The sequence below is a fragment of the Nuphar pumila genome, chromosome 6, assembly GCF_984573655.1.
Source record: "Nuphar pumila chromosome 6, dmNupPumi1.hap1.1, whole genome shotgun sequence".
Taxonomy (NCBI): Eukaryota; Viridiplantae; Streptophyta; class Magnoliopsida; order Nymphaeales; family Nymphaeaceae; genus Nuphar; species Nuphar pumila.
The window spans coordinates 121,625,643-121,646,742 of record NC_143254.1 but is presented as its reverse complement, the minus strand read 5'-3'; the positions used below and the strand labels follow the sequence as shown (position 1 = coordinate 121,646,742).

The 21,100-nt window shown below is 42.3% G+C and overlaps 1 protein-coding gene across 1 annotated transcript in view; it reads left to right on the top strand.

Annotated features, from left to right (window-relative positions):
* The window catches only part of LOC149835980 (uncharacterized), a 157,152-nt gene that overhangs the window by 67,345 nt on the left and 68,707 nt on the right, over positions 1-21,100 (top strand). The window contains exon 6 of the mRNA XM_090008886.1: positions 7,038-7,170. Coding sequence (XP_089865012.1) covers positions 7,038-7,170 — 133 coding nt within the window. The remainder of the gene's footprint in view (positions 1-7,037; positions 7,171-21,100) is intronic.

The following is a 21,100-nucleotide window of genomic DNA, read 5'->3' as shown; positions in this document are numbered from 1 at the left end:
ACAATGCATAATCGCCAACATCTCACGTTCATGCACAGTGTATCGACGTGCAACGTCGTTTAACTTTCGGCTTTCAAATGCGATAGGATGTCCTTCTTGGAGCAACACCCCACCAATAGCAAAGTCAGACGCATCGGTCTGTACTTCAAACAGTTGTCGACAGTCAGACAACTTTAGCACTGACTCCTCGGTCAAGGCATGCTTCAACCCATTAAAAGCCTTCTGGCAGGCATCAGACCATAGCCATGGTCTGTCTTTCTTCAACAGATCTGTGAGCGCAACCGCAATCTGGTAGTATCCCTTGATGAAGCGCCAGTAATAATTTGCAAGCCCCAAGGAGCGCAACTCAGGAACCTTAGAGGGTGACTCTTATGCTTGAATAGCTTCAATCTTCTTATGGTCTATTTTGAAAGTGCCTCCTCCCACAATATGCCCCAGAAAATGGACTTTCTTCTGGCCGAATAGGCACTTCTCTCGCTTGACATACAACTCGTGGTCCTTCAGAGTCTGAAACACAACCTGAAGGTGCTGAACATGCTGCTCCATTGAGTCGCTATACACCACTTTGTCATCCAAATACACGACGACAAACTTGTCAAGATGCGGGTAGAAGATCTTATTCATTAGGGTCGAAAAGGTAGCGGACGCGTTCGTCAAGCCAAAGGGCATGACAAGGAATTCAAACGCCCCATATCGCATTACACACTTACACTGGTAGTTTTTGTCTCATCTCCTTCTGCAACTCTGACTTGCCATTAGCCAGATCTCAAATCCAACTTAGAGAAGACCTTTGCCTTTCTAAGTTGATCAAACAAGTCTGCGATCAAAGGAAGCGGGTACTTGTTCTTCATCATCATTTTGTTTAGTGCCCTATAGTCGACGCACGACCGCTTCGACCCATCATGCTTTGCTTTAAACAGCACAGACGCTTCAAATGGAGCTTTGGATGGTTGGATGATCCCCGCTTCGAGCATATTATTCAGTTGTTTGCGTAATTCCTGCAGCTCAGGAATTGCCATGCGATAAGGAGCCATTGCGGGTGGTCGTGCACCCGGTACTAATTCTATCTGATGATCTATCTCCCGCCTCGGAGGTAGCTTCTTCGGCATCTCGACGGGCATAACATCTCCAAACTTCTTCAATACTGGCGCTAAGGCCTCTAGGACATCCGCGACTTCTTCTGCCTCGTCTGTAGCGCGGATTGTCACAAGAAAAGTCTCGTCACCGCTTTTCATGCCTCTCTTCAACTGGAGCGCAGACACCAAGCGCTCACAAGCTTCCCTGTCATCGCAGTAACCATGCAGGGCTGACTCTCACTCTCAAAGCCGACAACGTTGAGGTGGGGCATCGGCACTGCCTTGTTGCTTCTCAATAATTCCATCCCGAGGATGACTTTAAAATCATCCATAGGTGCGACTGATAACACGATCCTTCTCGACCATTTATGGATCCACACTGTTACATCCCGAGCGACGCCGTAGATGGCCTTAGCTTCTGAATTAACCGCTTTCATGCGGCTCTCTTTCTGTTCCCACACTAATCCCAACCGTTCTGCTTCCTCACGCAAGATGAAGTTGTGCGTGGCACCAGTGTCTACCAATGCCTTGGTAAGTCTTCCGTTGAACAGAAGTTCCAAGTACATCAATTCTTTGCATACTGTCGGTTCCACAACGGTTGTGACCTTTACTTCATCATCTGCATTGCGCCAACTGTTGGTGCCTTTGCAGGTTGATCATCTTTCTCACCCTGAACAACATTCGCAACTCGGGGTGCGCGGTTATCTCCATTCCCTTGACCGCAGTTTCTATTGGGACATGTATCCTGCCAATGATCCCCATGGCAGATACGACAGTCATGGCGACGATAATTGCCTCCATGAAAGTTATTTCAATTTTGATTATTATTTTGGCCATCTTGTCGGCCATGATTCTGCTGGTTTCCCCGACCAACATTTTGTCCTTTGTCGTTTCTTCGGTTGTCCCTTCGATTGTTGCGATCATTTCCCTGCTGTCTGCCTTGAAATGCAGGGTCATTTCTATCAAGCTCTGCAAGTTTCTCTGCAACCACAAGCGCCTCAGCTAGCGTTGCAGGGTCATGCCGAATGAGTTCTTGGTTTGCCCATCCTTGCAGCCCATTGACAAAGTAAAACAATCGATCCTGATCATCCATTCTCTCCACTTCCATCATTATCGAAGAGAATGCCTTGACATAGTCATGCGCTGACCTTGTCTGTTTCAATGCCAGCAACCTTTTGCGGGCCATTTTCTCTTGATTTTTAGGTAGAAAGTAGTCTCGCATTTCCTTCTAGAGGTCTTCCCATGAGACTATAGCAACCAATCCCCGTCGAACATCACCCAAGCGACGTCTCCACCAGAAGGTCGCTTCATCCGCAAAGTACATTGTTGCGGTCCGCAACCTATCTGCGTCCTCCTCTATCCTCGCAGCTTCTAAAAACTGGTCCATCTCGTAGATAAAATTCTTGAGATCCTTTGAGTCTCGCGTGCCTTTATACTTTGCGGGCTTAGGTAGCCTGTAACGTGGCCTATCCACGTATGTCGCAACACCGCCAACCGGGGCAGTTTTCAACTGCCGCTCCAACTGTTCATTCTTTCATCGAACAACATCCAATTCAACAACCATGATGTTGAACCGACCCATCAAATCATCAAATCTGGTGGAAAAGTCTTCCACCGAGTAGTTAAGTTTAGTGGCAAGACTTTCCACCGAGTCTTCCACTCCCTCTACTGCTGTCTTGATCTCTGCATTGAGATCATTAAAAGCGACACAAGTTCCATTAACCAACTTCTCCATGTTGGTCACTCACCCAGTCAGCTCTGCAACATCGTGCGAGATGGCTGACACCCGATCATCAGCCATGAAGTCCTCTTCAACAGGAACCATACTGCTTGAAGAGGTCATGACAATCTTCTTTGGTGCCATTGTCACTCCCAATGTCGACAAGGTTCTGGTACTAACTTGTCACGGGCTTTGAAGCAAAGACTCCTGTGACGTAGCTTCGGGCAATCACAATCATCGAAGGCAGACCTTTTAAGCGCACAAGCAACGCACAACACACGCGCACGAGCGGAAGCAAGAGTACGCGTATGCACAAATACAAAGAGACAAGGATGCAAAAAGCTTCTTTATAGATACTTGAAAGCAAAGTACATCAAGAGGGAAAGAGAGGGTCCGAATACACGGGGTGCTTAGGCTGTAAGGCCTTGTGGGGCACTCTAGAGTGCCAAAGAGGTATATACATTATAGCAAAAAGGTGAAAAACATAGCGGTTCGGAACAATAACAATAATACACTTGAAGTCTACAAAGGAACAAGAGGATAACACATAAAATAACCTCAAAGTGCTCACACAAAAGCCACAAAGGGCAAGCACACTTGAAAGAATCAAAATTTTATTAACGAGTAATCCTTTCAAAATGATGATATTCACTTGGGCTAGAATGCTCTATTTCTAATGCAGTGGGGAAGCCAATATAGGGGCCTCCCCAACAACTAGAAATATAGTTGTTGTTCAACAACTAGAAATATAACTGTTGGGTTCTAACAACTATATTAGTCTTCCCAATAAAGCCCCAACAACTATTTTGTCTTCCCAATGATGCCCATGACAAGTGTACATATTACAACAATAATAAAAAAATAAAAAGACCAAAATGACGGTTACAATATGCCCTTATTGGGCATGAACTATGCAGCATAATGAAATGACCAAAATACCCTTGAAGGGTATTTTGATTTACATAGAACCAAACATCAAGAATATATATATATATATATATATATATATATATATATATATATATATATATATATATATATATATATATATATATATATTTTAACAACATTTTCATTCATCAAGAATAGAATTACAACTCAATGATCAACAAGTTAAACATGTCTCCAATTTGGAGGTTTGGATTTACGGACAAGGAATCTTCAAACCTATGGAGAGAAGGAAACAAATCACTTAAAGTTGGACTTGACTTCCAACTTTAATGGCTTGCATCCTATGTCACAGGGATTCGGCTAGCAGGGTGCCACACCCGCGTCGACGCGACGCCGGTGTGGTCAACCCGACCTTGGGTGTGGTCAACGCACCTAGGGTCATTTTGGTACAATTTTTCGGACTTAAAAAAAAATTTGCCAAGATTTTTTTTTTAATGTCACAGGGATTCTCCAACTAGGTGCCGCACCCGCACCCGATGCGGTCAACCTGACCCTGGGTGCAGTCAACGCACCCAGAGTCATTTATGTCCAACTTTTGGACTTTATATATATATATATATATATATATATATATATATATATATATATATAATGTTTTTTTTGCCGCACCCCCGCACCTGGGTTTTTTGGAAGTGCTGCATCCTCGCACCCGCACCCATGTGACATAGCTTGCTTCTCGAGATTGAACATCTTCGAAATAAATTGATGATTTGGTGATCTTCTTCCTTGTATCTCCAGCTTCAGCACTGCAGCCCATCTTCTATTTTCACATACAACCTCGGCTTTATAACCATGATGCCCTGCACTGTCATTAATTCAATCAAACACTTGAATTTCAGGAAATAAATATTATTGCTGTAAACACTTTCCTTCTATACCTATAGAATTTCATTAGCAGTCCCTTATAAAAACTACTACTGTTACTCCCTTTTTGCAGATCCATGAACTGGAACCAATTTGGAAAAATGTCTGGATCAGGTAGTTTCTGACTCCAGAAAGTCGAAAACAGCCCTTTTTTCAACCAGAACTTTAACTGAATTTTACGTAGACCCTTCTAGTCATTATTGATTATAAGTTTATAACCTCTACAAAGGCAGATCATTAGATGCTGTAACTTCTATATTCATGTAAAACAGATTTTCTAATTTTCCATATCTTCCACAATGCTATATGTAAAACTAACTCCCAGCATTTTTTGAGCCAGAGATTATGAAAATTTAATGAATATGACCACTTAAGTTCACAAATTAAAGTATCATGAGGACATTTAATTTTGCCAAACTTGTGAATGACATTCTTCCACAAATCCATTTTGTCTTAATTCAACATCCTCCATAGCAACTCGTCTCACAGTGGGTTTAATGCACTATAGTAATCTTGTATACTTGAATCACCTTGTTTGGTGGTTTTAATTTTTTCTTGTAAAAAATATGCTCTTGCAAGGTCTTTTTGGGTATACATACCCTTCATAAAGAACCAAGCCTCATTGGCTTGGCGGAATTTAGCTATATTTGCACATACCTTGAGTTCAACATTGTTCATGAACCAAGCAAGGATCTTAGCGTGATTGCTTTCCCAATCTTCAACTTTCCTTTGGTGGTCTTCAATGGCTTTGAGATGAGCATCTCCCTCAAGAGCCTTTTCTTGGCTTCCTTCAATCTTGGTGAACTCTAATTGAAGTTCCGGAATAGAACCCATTACATAGCCCCAAAGTTTCTTACCTTTGAGGTTGTTATCCATTGCCGATGCCCACATCCTCTAGTTTTTTCCATTGAGATTGAAGGATAGGTTGATTTTGGATTTCATGATGCCACCAAAGTGTGTGAAGAATAGAGACAATGAATGCAAAGATGAATATCACTCATTTTCTTTTATGAACCGAATGGCTCTGATACCATTTAACGAAGTATGCGGAAAGATAAAAAATGCTAAAAAGCATTCACAATGACCAACAATGGACAAATACACAAACGAGATAATAGCCAAGTCCACTATGAGACAATACATACACAAGCTTTAAGAAAAGCACAAACTAAAAATATAAAATTTCTTTATTGAGAGAAAGGACTAAGGCTTATTGAATACGAGGGGTTTCACCCCTATTTATACAAAAAAGGAATAGGTTCAAAAGGGAGGCCAAAAGGGGGCTCCCAAAGAGTCGTTGGGAGCCTTCAACGGTCACATTTGTGACCGTTGGGGGGCCCAACGACTTATTGTGCCCCCCCCCCCCCCGGGTAAATGGCATGAAAAATAAAGAAAATAAAAAGTGGAAAATAAATAAAAAGGAAAAACCAATTGTTTACTAAAACAATTGTGAAAAGACTATAATACCCCTATCGGGTATTATAGTATAATACATATGTATATATATTTATATATATATGTATTAATACATATGATTTAACAGAAATATCTAAAAACTTAGTGAGCAGTGTACTGTCCCATTCATCAGTAACTGAAGTTTTGATACAATAACCACCATATGCAGAGAAAACACAACTTTCAAGCTAAAGCTTCCTGTAGTTATGCATTGAAATGAAAGATTATAACCAGTGCCAAATATCCAAAAGTACCTGCGACAACAGTGGTACCTATTTTTTCCAAAGCTTGTTTTTCTGGGCAAAACCACAACAATGCATCCGACTGTTGGCGCACATAAGAAGAACGCTGCATCCTTCCTTGTTGTTGCAACATTGCAAACTTATTGGAGAAACCTCCTTCTAGAGAGAGAGAGAGAGAGAGAGAGAGAGAGAGGTATACCTGCAGAAAAACGAAAGAGGGGCATCTCTCCTTGATTGCAAAAAAATGAAAGAGGGAGGGCATCTTTCCCTTGCTGCAGAAAAATGAAAGAGGGGCGTCTCTCTCGCTGCAGAAAAATAAAAGAGATTCAGAGGGTGTGTCTCCCTAGCTGCAGAAAAACAAAAGAGGGGCAAGGGAGAAGGGCATCTCTCCCTGGCTGCAAAAAAATGAAAGAGGGGTGAGAGAGGAGGCTGGCTGCAGAAAAAAGAAAGAAGGACGAGAGAAACCCTAGCCCAGAAAAGTTTTGATATGAAAGATTCCTCCACCCCCCCCCCAGGTGGAGGAATCTTTCCTATCAAAAAAGGGAGTTTTTAGAAAAAAATTCGCTGAGAGATATTTCCTCTCGTTTGGAAAATTCGTACGGTTTTTCCGACTTGTATCATTTTTCCTACATCTTCCCCACTTCCAAATGTGCCCTTGAAGTCTTTCCTTTATTTGAATTTTCATCAGTGCCTGTTTCATGTTTTTTCATACATTTGTTTCTTTTTTAGGTTTATTGCAGTTTTGTTGTGTGTTACATATTTGGGGCTTTTGTACGGTTTGTATGTTCCTGATTGGCAGTTTGAGGCTCCACAATCATATTCTTCTATGCTTCTATCGAGCAATGTCAACAGAGTGTACAAGGTACTGTAACATTACTTGCATACACACACTAGTAGCTATTATATCAATTTCATCAAGTTTCATATCAGCTTGGAACTTGGATTCACATTTAGTATCTACTTGTAGATTTTGGTGAATATCTTGTGTCCATGATTTATGAACAAACACTATTGAACAATGTCTATTAGTTCTCGATATCATAATTTGAGAATTCAACTTGGCTTTCAAAATAAATGTGTGCCATTCCTTGAGGGCATGTTTGAAAAATAAGAAAACGATTCATCATATGAAAATGAATACTTTCTGGTATAACACTGAATACAACACGAGGGTTTATATGGGATGTGAAGTCATACCTCTTGCCATGCAACATCAATTTGCATGCAAGCTTTTCTCACCCACAACCTGTGTGTACTTTTACTCTCTCTCTCTCTCAATTCAACTAAATGGGTTGGATCTAGACCTAGATCAACTTGACTTGGTCTAATATTAAAGGGAGTTAGGATTTAGATTTAGATTTGTTTTTTCTAATGGATTTTCAACAAATACCTTAATTGTGCAAAATGAGTTGGCTGATTCAATGGCTGGGATGGATGCCTTGTTCTATTTCACCCTCCCCGATACATCAACAATTTCCATGTCCTTCAAAGAGATTGCCCTCCCTGCTTTCATCACGGGGAGATGAGCACATTATTTGATGAGGGAATGTCAGTGACAGACATGGATTTTCTGTGGAAAGATATTGCTGAAACTGACGACAAAGGCACTGTCCTCAAATATTTGATGAGAATCTAAGTTTCTGTGGTATGAAACAAACACAACAAATTGAATCATGTCCCACTTCATATGATGCAAAACAAGCACAATCAAATAATTCAAGGGATTCTGAATAATATGATTTATTTGTATGAGATTTATTTGCACATGTGAATCCCTCTTACCAAATGTGCCATTATATTGAATATGTTTAGGAATAAAATGCAGATAATGGGCTACACAAGTATCCTCGACCATGGCTGTAAACTAAGCTTGTTTGTTCTCAATGAACTGTAAATGCAGTGATTATGTATGAACTAATAATAAAAGTCCTGTTGGTATTCATTATTAAACTTCCTATCTTTAGTGACCTTGAAACCAATTTGATTAATTATATGGGTTCTTATCAGTATATCTATTTCCTGGGGAAAATAAATCATCCACTATTCTATTGTTGCTTCTTTATTCTGTTTCCTTTTCCTGTTATCTTGCACACATTCGTAATGATTTCTGACATCTATTTCCAGAATATCTATACCAAGAAAAACATTCCCTTCCACCATCCAATTTTTGCTTGTTTATTTCGCTTAGTTTCCTGATATCTTGCATATAGTCTGTAATGGACTCATTGTAGCATTATGTCCATCCATATCCCTTACATTTTTGGACTCTGGACAATGTGTAATCTATTAATACGTCACCATATTTCACTTTGTATATATAGTGCATGTAATGGGTCTTGCATAATGCTTTATTCCTCTCCATGCTTGATTTCTCTTAGTTCTGGTGCTAGAAGGTGACATCTTTTTTCTTCTGAAAATGAAGTACTGAATGATGATACTCTGTTAGTTCCAATAGCAAAAGTGATTAGGGCATGGAAGAGATTCGTGCATTGTCATTTGTGAATTTGGAACCTATAAGTGTTAATTGAGCTCCACCTTGATTTGATAAGGAGAAGAGGAATCATGAGAAGTAAATTTGAGTTGAGATTTTGTTTCTAAAAAATTGTGGACACTCTATATTAGAATAAATAAGGCATTGCTGCCTCTTTCTTTTTTGTAATTCTACTGTGCTATTTGCGCGGATAACATAATCATGTCATCTTATACTGTTGTGTTTTCTTTGCATAAACAATGCTGGTAATATAACAGATATGAGCTACATTTATTCTATTGTTAATTTTATATTAAGTTTCATCGTGAATGAATATGCTGAATATCTCGAACCTCTTTTACTCTTCATATTCTAATTTGTTGTATATTCGGTTTGTTCTCTTTGGCATCATACTTTTGTTCCTCATCAAATTGAGAACCCTTATCTCTTATTTCTTTTTACTTGACATGAAAACCCTACTTTTGTCTATTCAGTGTGGATAATGTTCCTGCATGAGATGAAAAAGATGCTTGGGGATGGTGCCTTACAGTTCAACCCAATGTAAATAAATAATATACATTTATATAACTTGGCTGAGTCATAAGCTGACCCAGCCAAGTCATGGCCGAATCATATGAAAACTTGGTTGACGTCTTGTTAAAATCCTGGTCATTCACTTTTTGACCAGGTGACTCGACGATTTGACCAAGTAGACCCGCCAAGTTTTTAGACATGGTGTAACGCCCCAAAATTTCGACTTGTGATTTCGAAAACTTTATCGAAAAACCTTTCAAAGATTTAAAGTTAACTTTTAAAAACGACAGCGGAAGACATTTAGAAAGGAACACAAGTCAAAAATTCTGGGTACGTTAGCTGAAAAACCATCATTCACATGTACAACAACTTAAAGGAATTTAAGAAATAAGGCAATAGATTAAAATCTGCAGTTTATTACAAAATGAGCATTTTATTCCAAAGTTCAATAAATCTAAGAAAACTCCAAAAAGTCCCAGAGCCAAGCCGTCAGCAGAAAGAAGATAAATCTTGATCCATATTGCACCACGCCATCGGCCGCCAGTGAAGTCCTACTCCTCACCTGCCCATAAAATGGGTCAGTTTCATAACAAACCAGTAGGTGCACAAACAGATAAGTAGAATGAAAATAAAACAGGACATTCATGAGATAAGCAGTTATGATATTTAAGCAATTAAAACAATTAGTCTATTCTAACAAATGTAATAAGTGCAAATAGCTGTTAGTTGAAGCAGTGTAAGTCTCAGTCATCTACAACTATTCATGAATATATTCTTTAAGTTCTGATATTAACTGGCCTGTGGGTACGCACAGACGCGAGACGTAGAAACAGCCGAGACCGATCCGGGGGTTTATTATGTCAGGTGTTTTCATTAACCCGGATGACTGACTGAGTCCGCTCCTAAGGGGACGGTCAGTGACCAAGAGAGTAAATCCCCAAAGGCATTCGTGGCCCATGGATGCATCCAACTTCTGCAGAAGTGCCTGAGAATTACCACCTAGGATAATTTATGGTAATCCCAATTCCCCTAACTTCGATGACTGGGGAAAATCGAGTCTTTTGCCCGTGGGGTGGTTATTAACAACCTGTCCATCGGAGTCTTTGTACCATCCATCCTCTCCCTTGATGAATCGTGAAGATCAGATGGGTACGGCGGGGGTTTCTTAACCGCTGCCCCATCCTACATGCTCTGGTCCATTAGACCCACTCGAGCATCTTGCCTGTGAAGGCGAATGGTCACCATTTATGTGATCTCAACATTGTGCTAATTGCACTCATCACGGTTGCTACAACCTCATCATTCCACCATCGCAACCCACATGGGACGTACTTGTCCAAAAGTACGATCGTACCTTCCTAGAGGTACAACTACGATGATAGGGCAATATAAAGTTTTATGATTCTTTTGGTTCATGCATGACATGAATTGCTCTCTGAGCAGATGGGCCTGTGGAGGCCGATATTATCTCAGGGATATCAATAAGGAGTTCCTTAATCACTTCGAGGTACTCAATGACCTCCCGTACTATTTGTATCATACTTATCTTCAGGTCTAATTACGAAAGTAAATTTGTGGGTTCTCGATAGATAACCCATCACAAGGTTTTATAAATGTCTGTATTATGCTTGTCATGCTCGAATATTAAGAATCAAGAAGTTGCATCCAAGATTCATCAGGCAATAATCAATAAGGCATTTATAGTAACTTATAACAGTGAGCAAGGCGAAAATACAGAAATAAGGTCTTTCTAGCAATGAGTCTACTCGCAGAGCTCAACAATAAGCATGAAATTTCAAAAGAATACGGATGCAGAAACACAACACAGACAATCACCAGTTAGGAAATTCTACGAGTGAGAATGCATGCCAAATAAACTATTCTATCACAAAATCCTTATAATTTTATTTCATTCTTACAAACTCTTTGTGCGACTTTCCCCTACCTCGGGATGTCGTGCAGCTGCGTGCGTCTACGCGTGTAGATGATACGAGGCTCGGGCTGCGGAGCCAGAGCGGGGGTCCGATGCGAGGTCTGCAACAATGCTACGTTAATTATTATGCGGAGAGATAGAAAAGCAAGCCTGCCTATAGGAAAAGAGAGAGGCAGCATGGGTGTGCCCCTGCTGGCCGAAAACCGAAAAACGACAAGGGGCGAGCCCTTGCCTGCAGACAACCGCGGGGTGACAGGGGCTGAGCCCTCTGTCGAAAAAAAAAATATCGAGGCGGCAGGGGGTCAGCCTCTACCAAACGCAAAGAAGCGGCAGGGGGTGAGCCCCTGCCGGCAAAATAAATGTGGCAGGGGCTGAGCCCCTGCCAGAAACAACCAAGTGGCAGTGGCTGAGCCCCTGCCTGCAAAAATGAAAGTGGCAGGGGCTGAGCCCCTGCCTGCAAAAATGAAAGTGGCAGGGGCTGAGCCCCTGCCAGCAACAATGAAGTGGCAGGGGCTGAGCCCCTGCCGGCAAAATGAAAGTGGCAGGGGCTGAGCCCCAGCCAGCAACGATGAAGTGGCAGGGGCTGAGCCCCTGTCAGCAACAATGAAGTGGCAGGGGCTGAGCCCCTGCCGGCAAAATGAAAGTGGCAGGGGCTGAGCCCCTGCCAGCAACGATGAAGTGGCACGGGCTGAGCCCCTGCCAACAACAATTATGTGGCAGGGGCTGAGCCCCTGCCGGCAATAGAAGAGTGGCAGGGGTTGAGCCCCTGCCAGAAACGTCAAGTGGCATGGGCTGAGCCCCTGCCGGAATCATCGAATCAGCAGGGGCTGAGCCCCTGCCGACAGACACGAGACGGCAGGGGCCCAGCCCCTGCCGATGGCGGTGAGGTGGCAGGGCCTCAGCCCCTGCCTAGAAGAGTCAACGAATGGCCAGACCGAGTCATGGCGACCCCAAAACGATGACGGCAACAGGTGCCGCAGGGGTGACTGGACCCCTGCCGTCCCTTCGACAGCCCCGGTAGAAAGGGGGAAAAAAATGGCGACAGGGCCTGAGGGCTCTCTGTCGACCCTTCGAAAGGCACAGGGGATGCGGGAGGGCGCGACAGGGGCCGTGCGCCGCCTGTCGGCCTCCCTGCGAGGTGACAGAGGGGGGGGGGGGTGAAGAAGAGAAGAGGGAGGAGAAGAGAAGAGGGAGAAGAAGAGGGCGGCGTACCTGGGAGTGGTGGCCGGCGTCGGCGGCGGGGCGCAGCGAGGGAGGAGACCGGCGCGGAGGTGGGGCGAGGGCTGCGAGAGGGAGGCGAGACTCCCCTCGCCGTCCAACGTCGCTCTTAAAGGCGCAGGGGGGGGCAACGGAAGGGGAAACCCCTGGTGGGTTTCCTAAACCTGCCCGCACGCGAAGGGGGAGAAGGAGGGGTTTGCGGCGCCCGAAAGCTCGGGTGAGCTCGAGTTATGTAAAACCCTAAAAAAAAGGGGCCCGGGTCGGGTCCGGACCCGACCCGGGTCCAAATATATATTTTTTTTAAAATGGGGTTTTACACATGGGTTGAACGTTATACAAATTTGGTGGAATCACATGAATTTGGGTCAAATATAGATTTTCTTCTTCCAAGAAAAAAATGCTAAAAATATTTCTTCTTTTTCTCTGTTGTTCTTGATTCAAATTTTCACTTTTGTTCTTATTTATGTTTTGATAAATATTAGGATAGAATGACAATTCTGCATCTTCTTTTTTGAATCTTACCCTGTTATGAAGAAAAACTATTCATTTTTTTCTTGGGAAGAAGCATTACCAATTTTCAAAGACCAAGACCATATGGACCATCTTCATTCTCTTAAAAACGTACCAGATGACAGAATATGGTCTAGGTGCTTATGTGACTGCAATGTTGCCTGCAGACGCACATTATGGTGTGGTTAACATTTTTAGCTGGCTTTGTTTATTTCTTTTAAAGTATTTGCTGAATATAAGAACACTTCAAGTTTTCGCCAATATGGTCTATTCCATAGCTATAAAACTTTAAATTTTCTCTAATATGGTCTACTCCATGGCTATCAAGGTTTTCTCTTTGGGGTGCGCCTGAACATCTAAGGCCCTTTTTAGTTTAAATATTCTAACCTCAATATGCAGCTCCTGGCAACTTGCAAGCTGCAACACATGACTATGGTCTAACCAAATATGCTTGGGATCTGAAGTTATATTGTCCTTAGCCACATTCTCCTAGTTAATATTATATCATTCAAACTGTTCCCTTGTGACTTACATTGTAAAGTTGTGTCTAGAGTCTGTTTTGCTTTTATTGTAACGATCCCAACTCATATCCCTTGAAAATACGATTTTTTTTTACGCGGAAAACTTCTCAGAGACCCGGAGTCTTCACTGTCGCAATTCCAATTGGATAGCCAAACACCACAAATGGACTTACATTTATCATCCACAAGAATCAAAGTAAACATCTTTATTTATGAATCAAAATCCAACTCCAGAGGCAATATTTTACTCAACAGAAAATGAAGTAACAACTAACTGAAACAAAAGAACTGAAAGAAACAACAAATTAAAAGAACAAAAAGAAAGAGTCACTCTATTCGCTAGTGAAGCTGTCAAGAACCAAGTGACTCTCGTGCCCTTCCAGTAGCTGCTTACTTCACTAATCACCTGTCCCTGTGAAAAAACAATAAAATAGTGTGTCAGAATCGAAATCCTGAGCACAGGTACTTCTAATAAAACAAGTGAGTATAACGAATACAAATAAGATTTCATGTAATCATTTAGAGAAAAACAATTATGACAACTTTATAATTTTAATTAAGCATTCATGCAACAGGGAATAATTTCTAAGCATGAAGAATCATTAAGCAATATCATGAATCATAATTTAAGTAAGCAGGACATTTAGCATGCATTAAAATTTAAACCTCATGCAATCACCATTATGTAACAATTAAGAGAATAGGTAAAATATGCATGTTCTAATGTATAACAGAAATATACATGATTTATGTGCAATGCATGATTACTTTATTATCTTTCCTTAAAGTTTTTTTTTCATATGCATGTTCTATTAAATGTATTCAATTTAAGTACTTTTTTTTAATTACCGTTGCCTGCGGATACACCAAACGGGTAAAATCTCCGATGTCAAGTAGGTTATCAGGGTAGCTTAGCACACAATTTGTATTTTATTACTGGGTTTCAAAGTTATCCCTCGACCAAATCACCTTCAGAACATTAGACCTTCACATCTAATGTCGGGGACACCATGGACACCCCACTTTCTTGGTATACCAAAACAACAATTATGTCAAAACACACCACCCCCAGGTCAAGTGACAGACTCTCCCTAAAACCGTGGCAAGGAAAAAAACCTCAATATCAGGTTCAGGAAACAAAAGTAAAGCCCACAGAGTTTTTGTATCCTCACAGTCTCTCCAAGACCGGATCTCTAAGATCCCCATTATTTCGATGAGAAATCCCAGAACGTAAATTACACTGTTCTTAATCATTATCTCTTATTAAAAGTCATTATTTGAGGTTTGCAATTCAGTATGCAAAAGTAAAGGCAACAACTCGTATCTACTCGTGCGAGAACCATCACGGGACTCTCGCCCGTGGAAACACATAGAACAACGCAATTAAAACCATAATATAAATGTGATTTTTGCGATGCATTTAAACAATTAAAGAAAGAGCAACCAAAGCTCAAGGCTCTCCAGGCCTGTGATGATTCATTTAGATCATCGATGCATCATACGCAAAAACCATAACAACCTGCAATGTATGCAATGAGGTCAACACGCTTTCAAATGCATATTTATATATGTCAATTTAACCATGTACATGATATGTCATATTCATATGCATGTGTTCATTCATGTGCATGTGTCTTTACGAAATCATTTCACGTACATGCATTCACTCATGAATCATCTCAATTGGGACAAGTGAACAACTGATGCATTTATGTACATGCGAAACACACATCAATGCATGTATGCACGTGCATTTGAAACAAACTTCATATAGCATGATGCTTAAGCACGTCACATCAAGTCAAAGCATATAAATAATTCCAAATCTTGACATGTCTCAAGAACCAAAAATACATGCACACCACACCTTTTGAAAATTTATATGCACATTCAGAAATACAAATATGTATTATGTGTAAACCACAAAAATATTAATAAGCATGTCTTTGTTCAATTCGGATGCATACTCAAGTCAAATGAATACTTTTATTCATGAACCGATTCCAATTAAAATATGTGAACATGCACGCCATGAGGTACGTGCCGAAATACATCAATTTCATATATGCACATGCATATGCAAGCAACCTTGCACTAATGTCTTAATCAAGCATAACATGTCGATTCTAAACACAAGAGAAATATCATTCTTTCCTTGATTCACCTCTAGCAAAACATGCATACAAGTATATAAGCATGCGAGTGCAATAACAATAAACTTTCATGATCCATGTTTTGAATACATGCACATGTCCATACATTCACATGCGTAGAAATAAAAACTAAATCTTTAACACATGTAAACCAGGGTATAACATGAACACTTTTCATATGAGAATTTGTATATAGCCATATGCAATTTGCTTAGTCAATGAACTTGAAAACAATTTTGCAAACCTAATCATCACCTAAGCATTAATCTTAACTGTGCCTAAAAAAAAATAGTTTTATAAGCATCGATCAAGTCATTCAAACTATATCCACTATGAACCCAATTCAAGAACAGAAAATGCAGATTAAGGTATATATATACAAGCATAAATCTTGATCATAACAAACAGAAATAAATCTCGATCATAACCCAATATGAGTTCGTTTTTGTATAAAAACCCCATACACAGAGTTTTTATGTGTAAAGAACCAAAAACACCCATATAAAAGAGGATCTATGGATCCTCTTCCATGTAATTTAGAGTGAACACATAGAATCACTCTTTAACCATGGATTTGTACTAAATATTGCATGGAAATCGAATCGGTATTCGATTTCTCACATGATTCAAAAGAAAGAACCCGTACCTCAGAACCGACACTTGGGACGCGGGGCACGAGTGAGATCCGTCGCGAGAACTGCTGAAAGTGAAAACACTTAAAATGCTATACAATTAATAGCGAAAAAGGGAGGGATAGCAGGGTAATCGAGCCTAACACCAAGGGTTTTGGACATTAAGGAAAGGGAGATAGGCAGCAGGGGCCACCGACCCTGCCGACCCTTCGATCAGAACCAGATGAGAGAGGAAGGGCACGACAGAGGTTGTTGGCCCTCTGCCGGTTCTCTGGCGACCCAACCGAAAAGCAACCACGGGAGAGAGGGTCATACCTGCGAACCCACGACGACAGCAGCAGTGCCGGCGATCGAGTGGAACCTGCAGCCGCACGCCAGGGGGGGTTAGAGCCTTCGGGGGCCCACCGGGAAAAACAGATGAGACGGGGAGAGATCGAGAGGGATCAAGAGGGAGATGAGTGGGGAGGGAGTCACAGGCCTTGTAATACCCGTAAAAATCCGATGGGTAGTTTTATCCATATTGGACCCGGGATCCGTTACCCGGATCCAAAAAGGGAATATATATATATATATATATATGAGTATTACAATATATATATGTATAATAACAATATTTAATAAATAAATAAAAGTATTTTTAAGAGAATAAAATTAGTATAAAAAAATTTAATTATTTGGGGTTGGATCCATGGTTGGACCTAAATGGATCCAACATATGGACCCAAAATCCGTTACGGATCCACATTCATTGTGGATCTTGCACTAAAGGTGCTAACCTGGATCCACGCTAAAGGTGGATCCGGCATAGCGGGTCGCGGGGCTCAGACCCAGACCCGACACCTTTTTACGTTTAAAGGGGGCTCGATTTCAGGAATCATGCCTAGGGCACGATTCTCGCAGGAGCTTAAGAAGGGAAGGGGAGGGGGTTACAGAGGAGAGAGGACGGGTTCACCCCTCGTTAAAAGGTGGGGGAAAAGCAAATCTCTCCCCTCTCAGCTCTCTTCCTCTCGGATTGCATCTTCCCCACACTCTCTGTCCCCTCTCTCACTTTCTTGCTCTCCCTCTCCTCTTCCCCTCATCACCCTCTCGACCGGCATCGCAGCTGTGGAAACAGCAGGCCGACCATTGACAACAACCTCCCGATCGCGCCCTTCACGGCGGCAAGAGCAACCGGAGCCGATCGACATTTCAATAAAATTAAATAATTAATTATTAAATAATAAATAAATATCCAGAAGCTTTCAAAAGTTTCCATATTAACTTGGGCGACTTCTTAACAATAATTAACTTCAATTTAATGGTATCTAATGAATTTAAAGTTAGAATTTCCTAGGGAATGAATTTGGATCTGGATCCAGATCCAAGATCCAAATTCATCTCAAAAAATCCAAATGGGTCTTGGGCTGGATCAAATCCAGATTAATATGGGTCTTGGATAGAGTCTAGATCCATATTAATTTGGATCAAATCCATTTGATCCAGTCCGATCCACATCCAGATCTGAACCGACAAACTGCTAATTTTTCAAAAAAACATGATTTTTTGGTCAATTGTAACCTGAATTCAGAAAATTAAAATATCGTTATGCTCAGAATTTTGAGACGCATCTAACGATATATAACTCGAATTTTGCTTCTGAATTTTGCCCAAAAATAACTCGAATTTTGCTTGAATTTAAAGTTTGATAATAAAACCCTTTCTCACGTTTTAAGTGGCTCGTTTAGGCCTTGACAATGAGACCTGGGCCAAGCCCAGACTCAAAAGCATCAGCCTAGAATCGAGAAACTACGGATTTTTTTTTATACTTAGCCAAATTTTCAAAAGTCTCAAATTTAACTAAGTGTGAAAATGTGCAATATTACAGAAGCCCCTGCCATCCGCATGGTCAAATCGGTAGGGGCAAGACCCCTGCTTGCTCTGATTTTCGGTAGGCGGGGGCTGGGCCCCTGCCTCCTCAGATTTTTGGCATGGGCCTCGCCCCTACCCCTGGTATCCCTTTGGTAGGCAGGGGCGAGGCCCCTTGCTGCCTTTGGATTTCTGGCAGGGGGGCTTCGACACCTGCCCCTCTTCGTTCCTTTCTCCGGCAACGACATCTCCCCTACCCCTTCTTTCTTCTTCTTTTTTACTTTTTATCTTACTAACATGATTGTACCTTCGCAGCTTGCGCAACGGTGCCCTCCCGCGCCCTGAGACCATCATCACTTACACTCGAAGACGTACTCAGCACCGCGACTCCCCAAGGTAGGGGAAAGTTGCGCAAAGGACAATGGACGAATTAAAAATTAAAGCAATTAAAATTAAAGATTAAAAAAAAAGACCAAGGACAATATATATGTATACATATATCTATATACGTACGCCTTTAACTCAATGATGTGGTTTTGCGATCCTTGTCCTTTTTACTTTCCTGTCTTTACTATTTTCTGTTGCCGTTGCGCTTGATGTGCCCAAGCTTTTCTTTTCACATTTACTTTCCCGTTTTTATTGCTTTCTGTCTTTACTTTGCCGCCGCGCTTGATGTGCACAGTCTCTTTTTCGCATTTAGTTCCTGTCTTTACCTTGTTTTTATCGTTCTCTGTTGTCGCCGCCCTTTATGTGCATAGGCTTTGCTTTCACTCCTTTGTTTTCTACCTTTTTTTCTTGCCGCCCTACTTTGGTCGTAGGCTTGCCTCTGGTGGCTCCTCCCATGCAAACCTCGCTGGAACACCTACTAACTTCGCTCTTTGCCAGAAAGACGCGAAGTTGTGTACAGGTGATTTAGCCTCGAGAAGAGAATTCCCAGTGCGGGGCTTCGACTTCTCGAGCACGCAGTTGTGCAAAGCCAAGCTGAAGAATTTTAGCATATGGCTCCACCTTGAGTCGATGCACTTGGGAGAGATATTTTGGATCTGTGGCGATCCTAGAACATGTATGGTGTTGTCTGTTTTGCAAGATTTAGCATGCTAGACCTGCTTGTTGTACATCATGTTATTACGAAACTCTATGCTGGGTTGTCCTCGAGAAACCCATACCCCTATCATCATAACCATACCTTTAGACATGTATGATTCTACGATGAGTAGGATGAGAGGTCATTGGTAACATCAAAGCGTGCGATGCACACTTGTTAAAACACATAAGAATTGCAAAACCCACGTAAAAAAATAAAATATCGGACCTAGGTTTGGTCTGCCTCGTTAGGGTTTTAAAAACCCGACGCAGGGAGAGGATTTTTAAAACAAACCCTCTCCTCTGTGTGCCGCACCCCACCCGTGCCATCCCTCTCTCCTTCGACCAGATAAGGGAAAACCCATCAGGCTTTCCCCCATTTATCGCCGCCCTCGTACCTTTAAGCGCACGCAAGGGGAGGAGGGGGAGGGACGTCTCACCTCCCTGCATTCCTCCAACTCTCCCTCTCGAGTCTCCTCTCTTCTACACTCGTTCCCTGCGCGCGACAGCACCGCCGACGCCGCAGAGCTTCTCTCAGGTACGCCCTTCCCTCCCCCCCCCCCCTTGTCGTCTCCCTCTCTCTCTTGAGGTTTTCGGAGAGCCGGCAGGGGGCCTGTGGTCCTTGCGACACCCTCCCTCTCCTTTGGGGCCTGCTTGAGGGTTGAAGGTGGTCGGCGGCCCCTGCCGCCCTTGCCCCTCCTCTGTGACCTGCCAAGGGGTCAGCAAGAGGTTGGTGGCTCCTGCCGCCCCGGTCTCTCTCTCTCTCTTTGGCAGGAGTTTATTCACCTGCCGCCTCTCCATCTCTGGCAGGCAGGGGCTCGCCCTGCCACCTGGACATTCCCGGTAGGTAGGGGCAATGCCCCTGCTACTTTCTGGATCTCGGCAAGCAGGGGCTAGTCCCCTGCTGCCTCCTTGGTTCTTGGCAGGCAGGGGCTCGCCCCTGCTGCCTCTGGGATTTTGACGGGCAGGGGTGATGCCCCTGCCGCCCGTCTATTTTGGCAGGCAGGGGCGATGCCCCTGTCGCCCTTTGATTTTTGGGCAGGCAGGGGCTCACCCCTTGCCGCCTCTCTTTTTTGACCGATAGGCAGAGGGTGATGCCCTGTCTAACTTTCTTTTCTCCGCATGATAAATAATATAGCGCTGGATGCTCACACTTTTGCAGACTTCGCATCGAACCCCGCTCTGGCTTCGCGGCCCCAGCCTCACATCATCTACACTCGTAGATACTTGCAGCGATGTGACCTCCCGATGTAAGGGAAAAATCGCACGAAGACTTTGGATGAATTAAATAAAATGTTTGGATTCTGAGAGATTGCATGTCTGTATAGAAAAGTATGACTTATTCCTGTTTGTCTCGGACTTGTTGAGATCTTAGTGTTTTTCCTTGTATCTTGCATGCATGAGCTTGTACTATGTTACTTTGCTGTTATTGCTTTCCTGTACTCGTTAGCTATTGCTATTACATTGTGGATGCTTAATTTTGCTATCATACCTTTGTTTTGAGTGTCACCCTCGGGCAAGCCTCGTAGGGTGCGCAATTGCACATACAATATTTCGCAACCGTTCGAAAGAGATGCAAAATTGAGTATAGGAACAATAGTGCCGATGAAAGGGCCTTCTTTGTGCAATGCTTGACTTATCGAGCTCAAAAGTATAAATGTAAAGCAAATGTCTCTCTGTAAGTTGCTAGTTATAACTCTCGGTACTTTGTGTTCTTGGGTCAGAAAACTAGTTTGCTCACATATATTATATCATGCTGTGTTGGGTTATCTCTCGAGAAACCCATGACCTACCATTGTAGTCGGACCTCTAGACAGGTATTTCTTGTACACCACGATGAGTAGGATGTGAGGTCGATGAGTACCTCAAAGCGTGCAATGAGCACTGGATTGA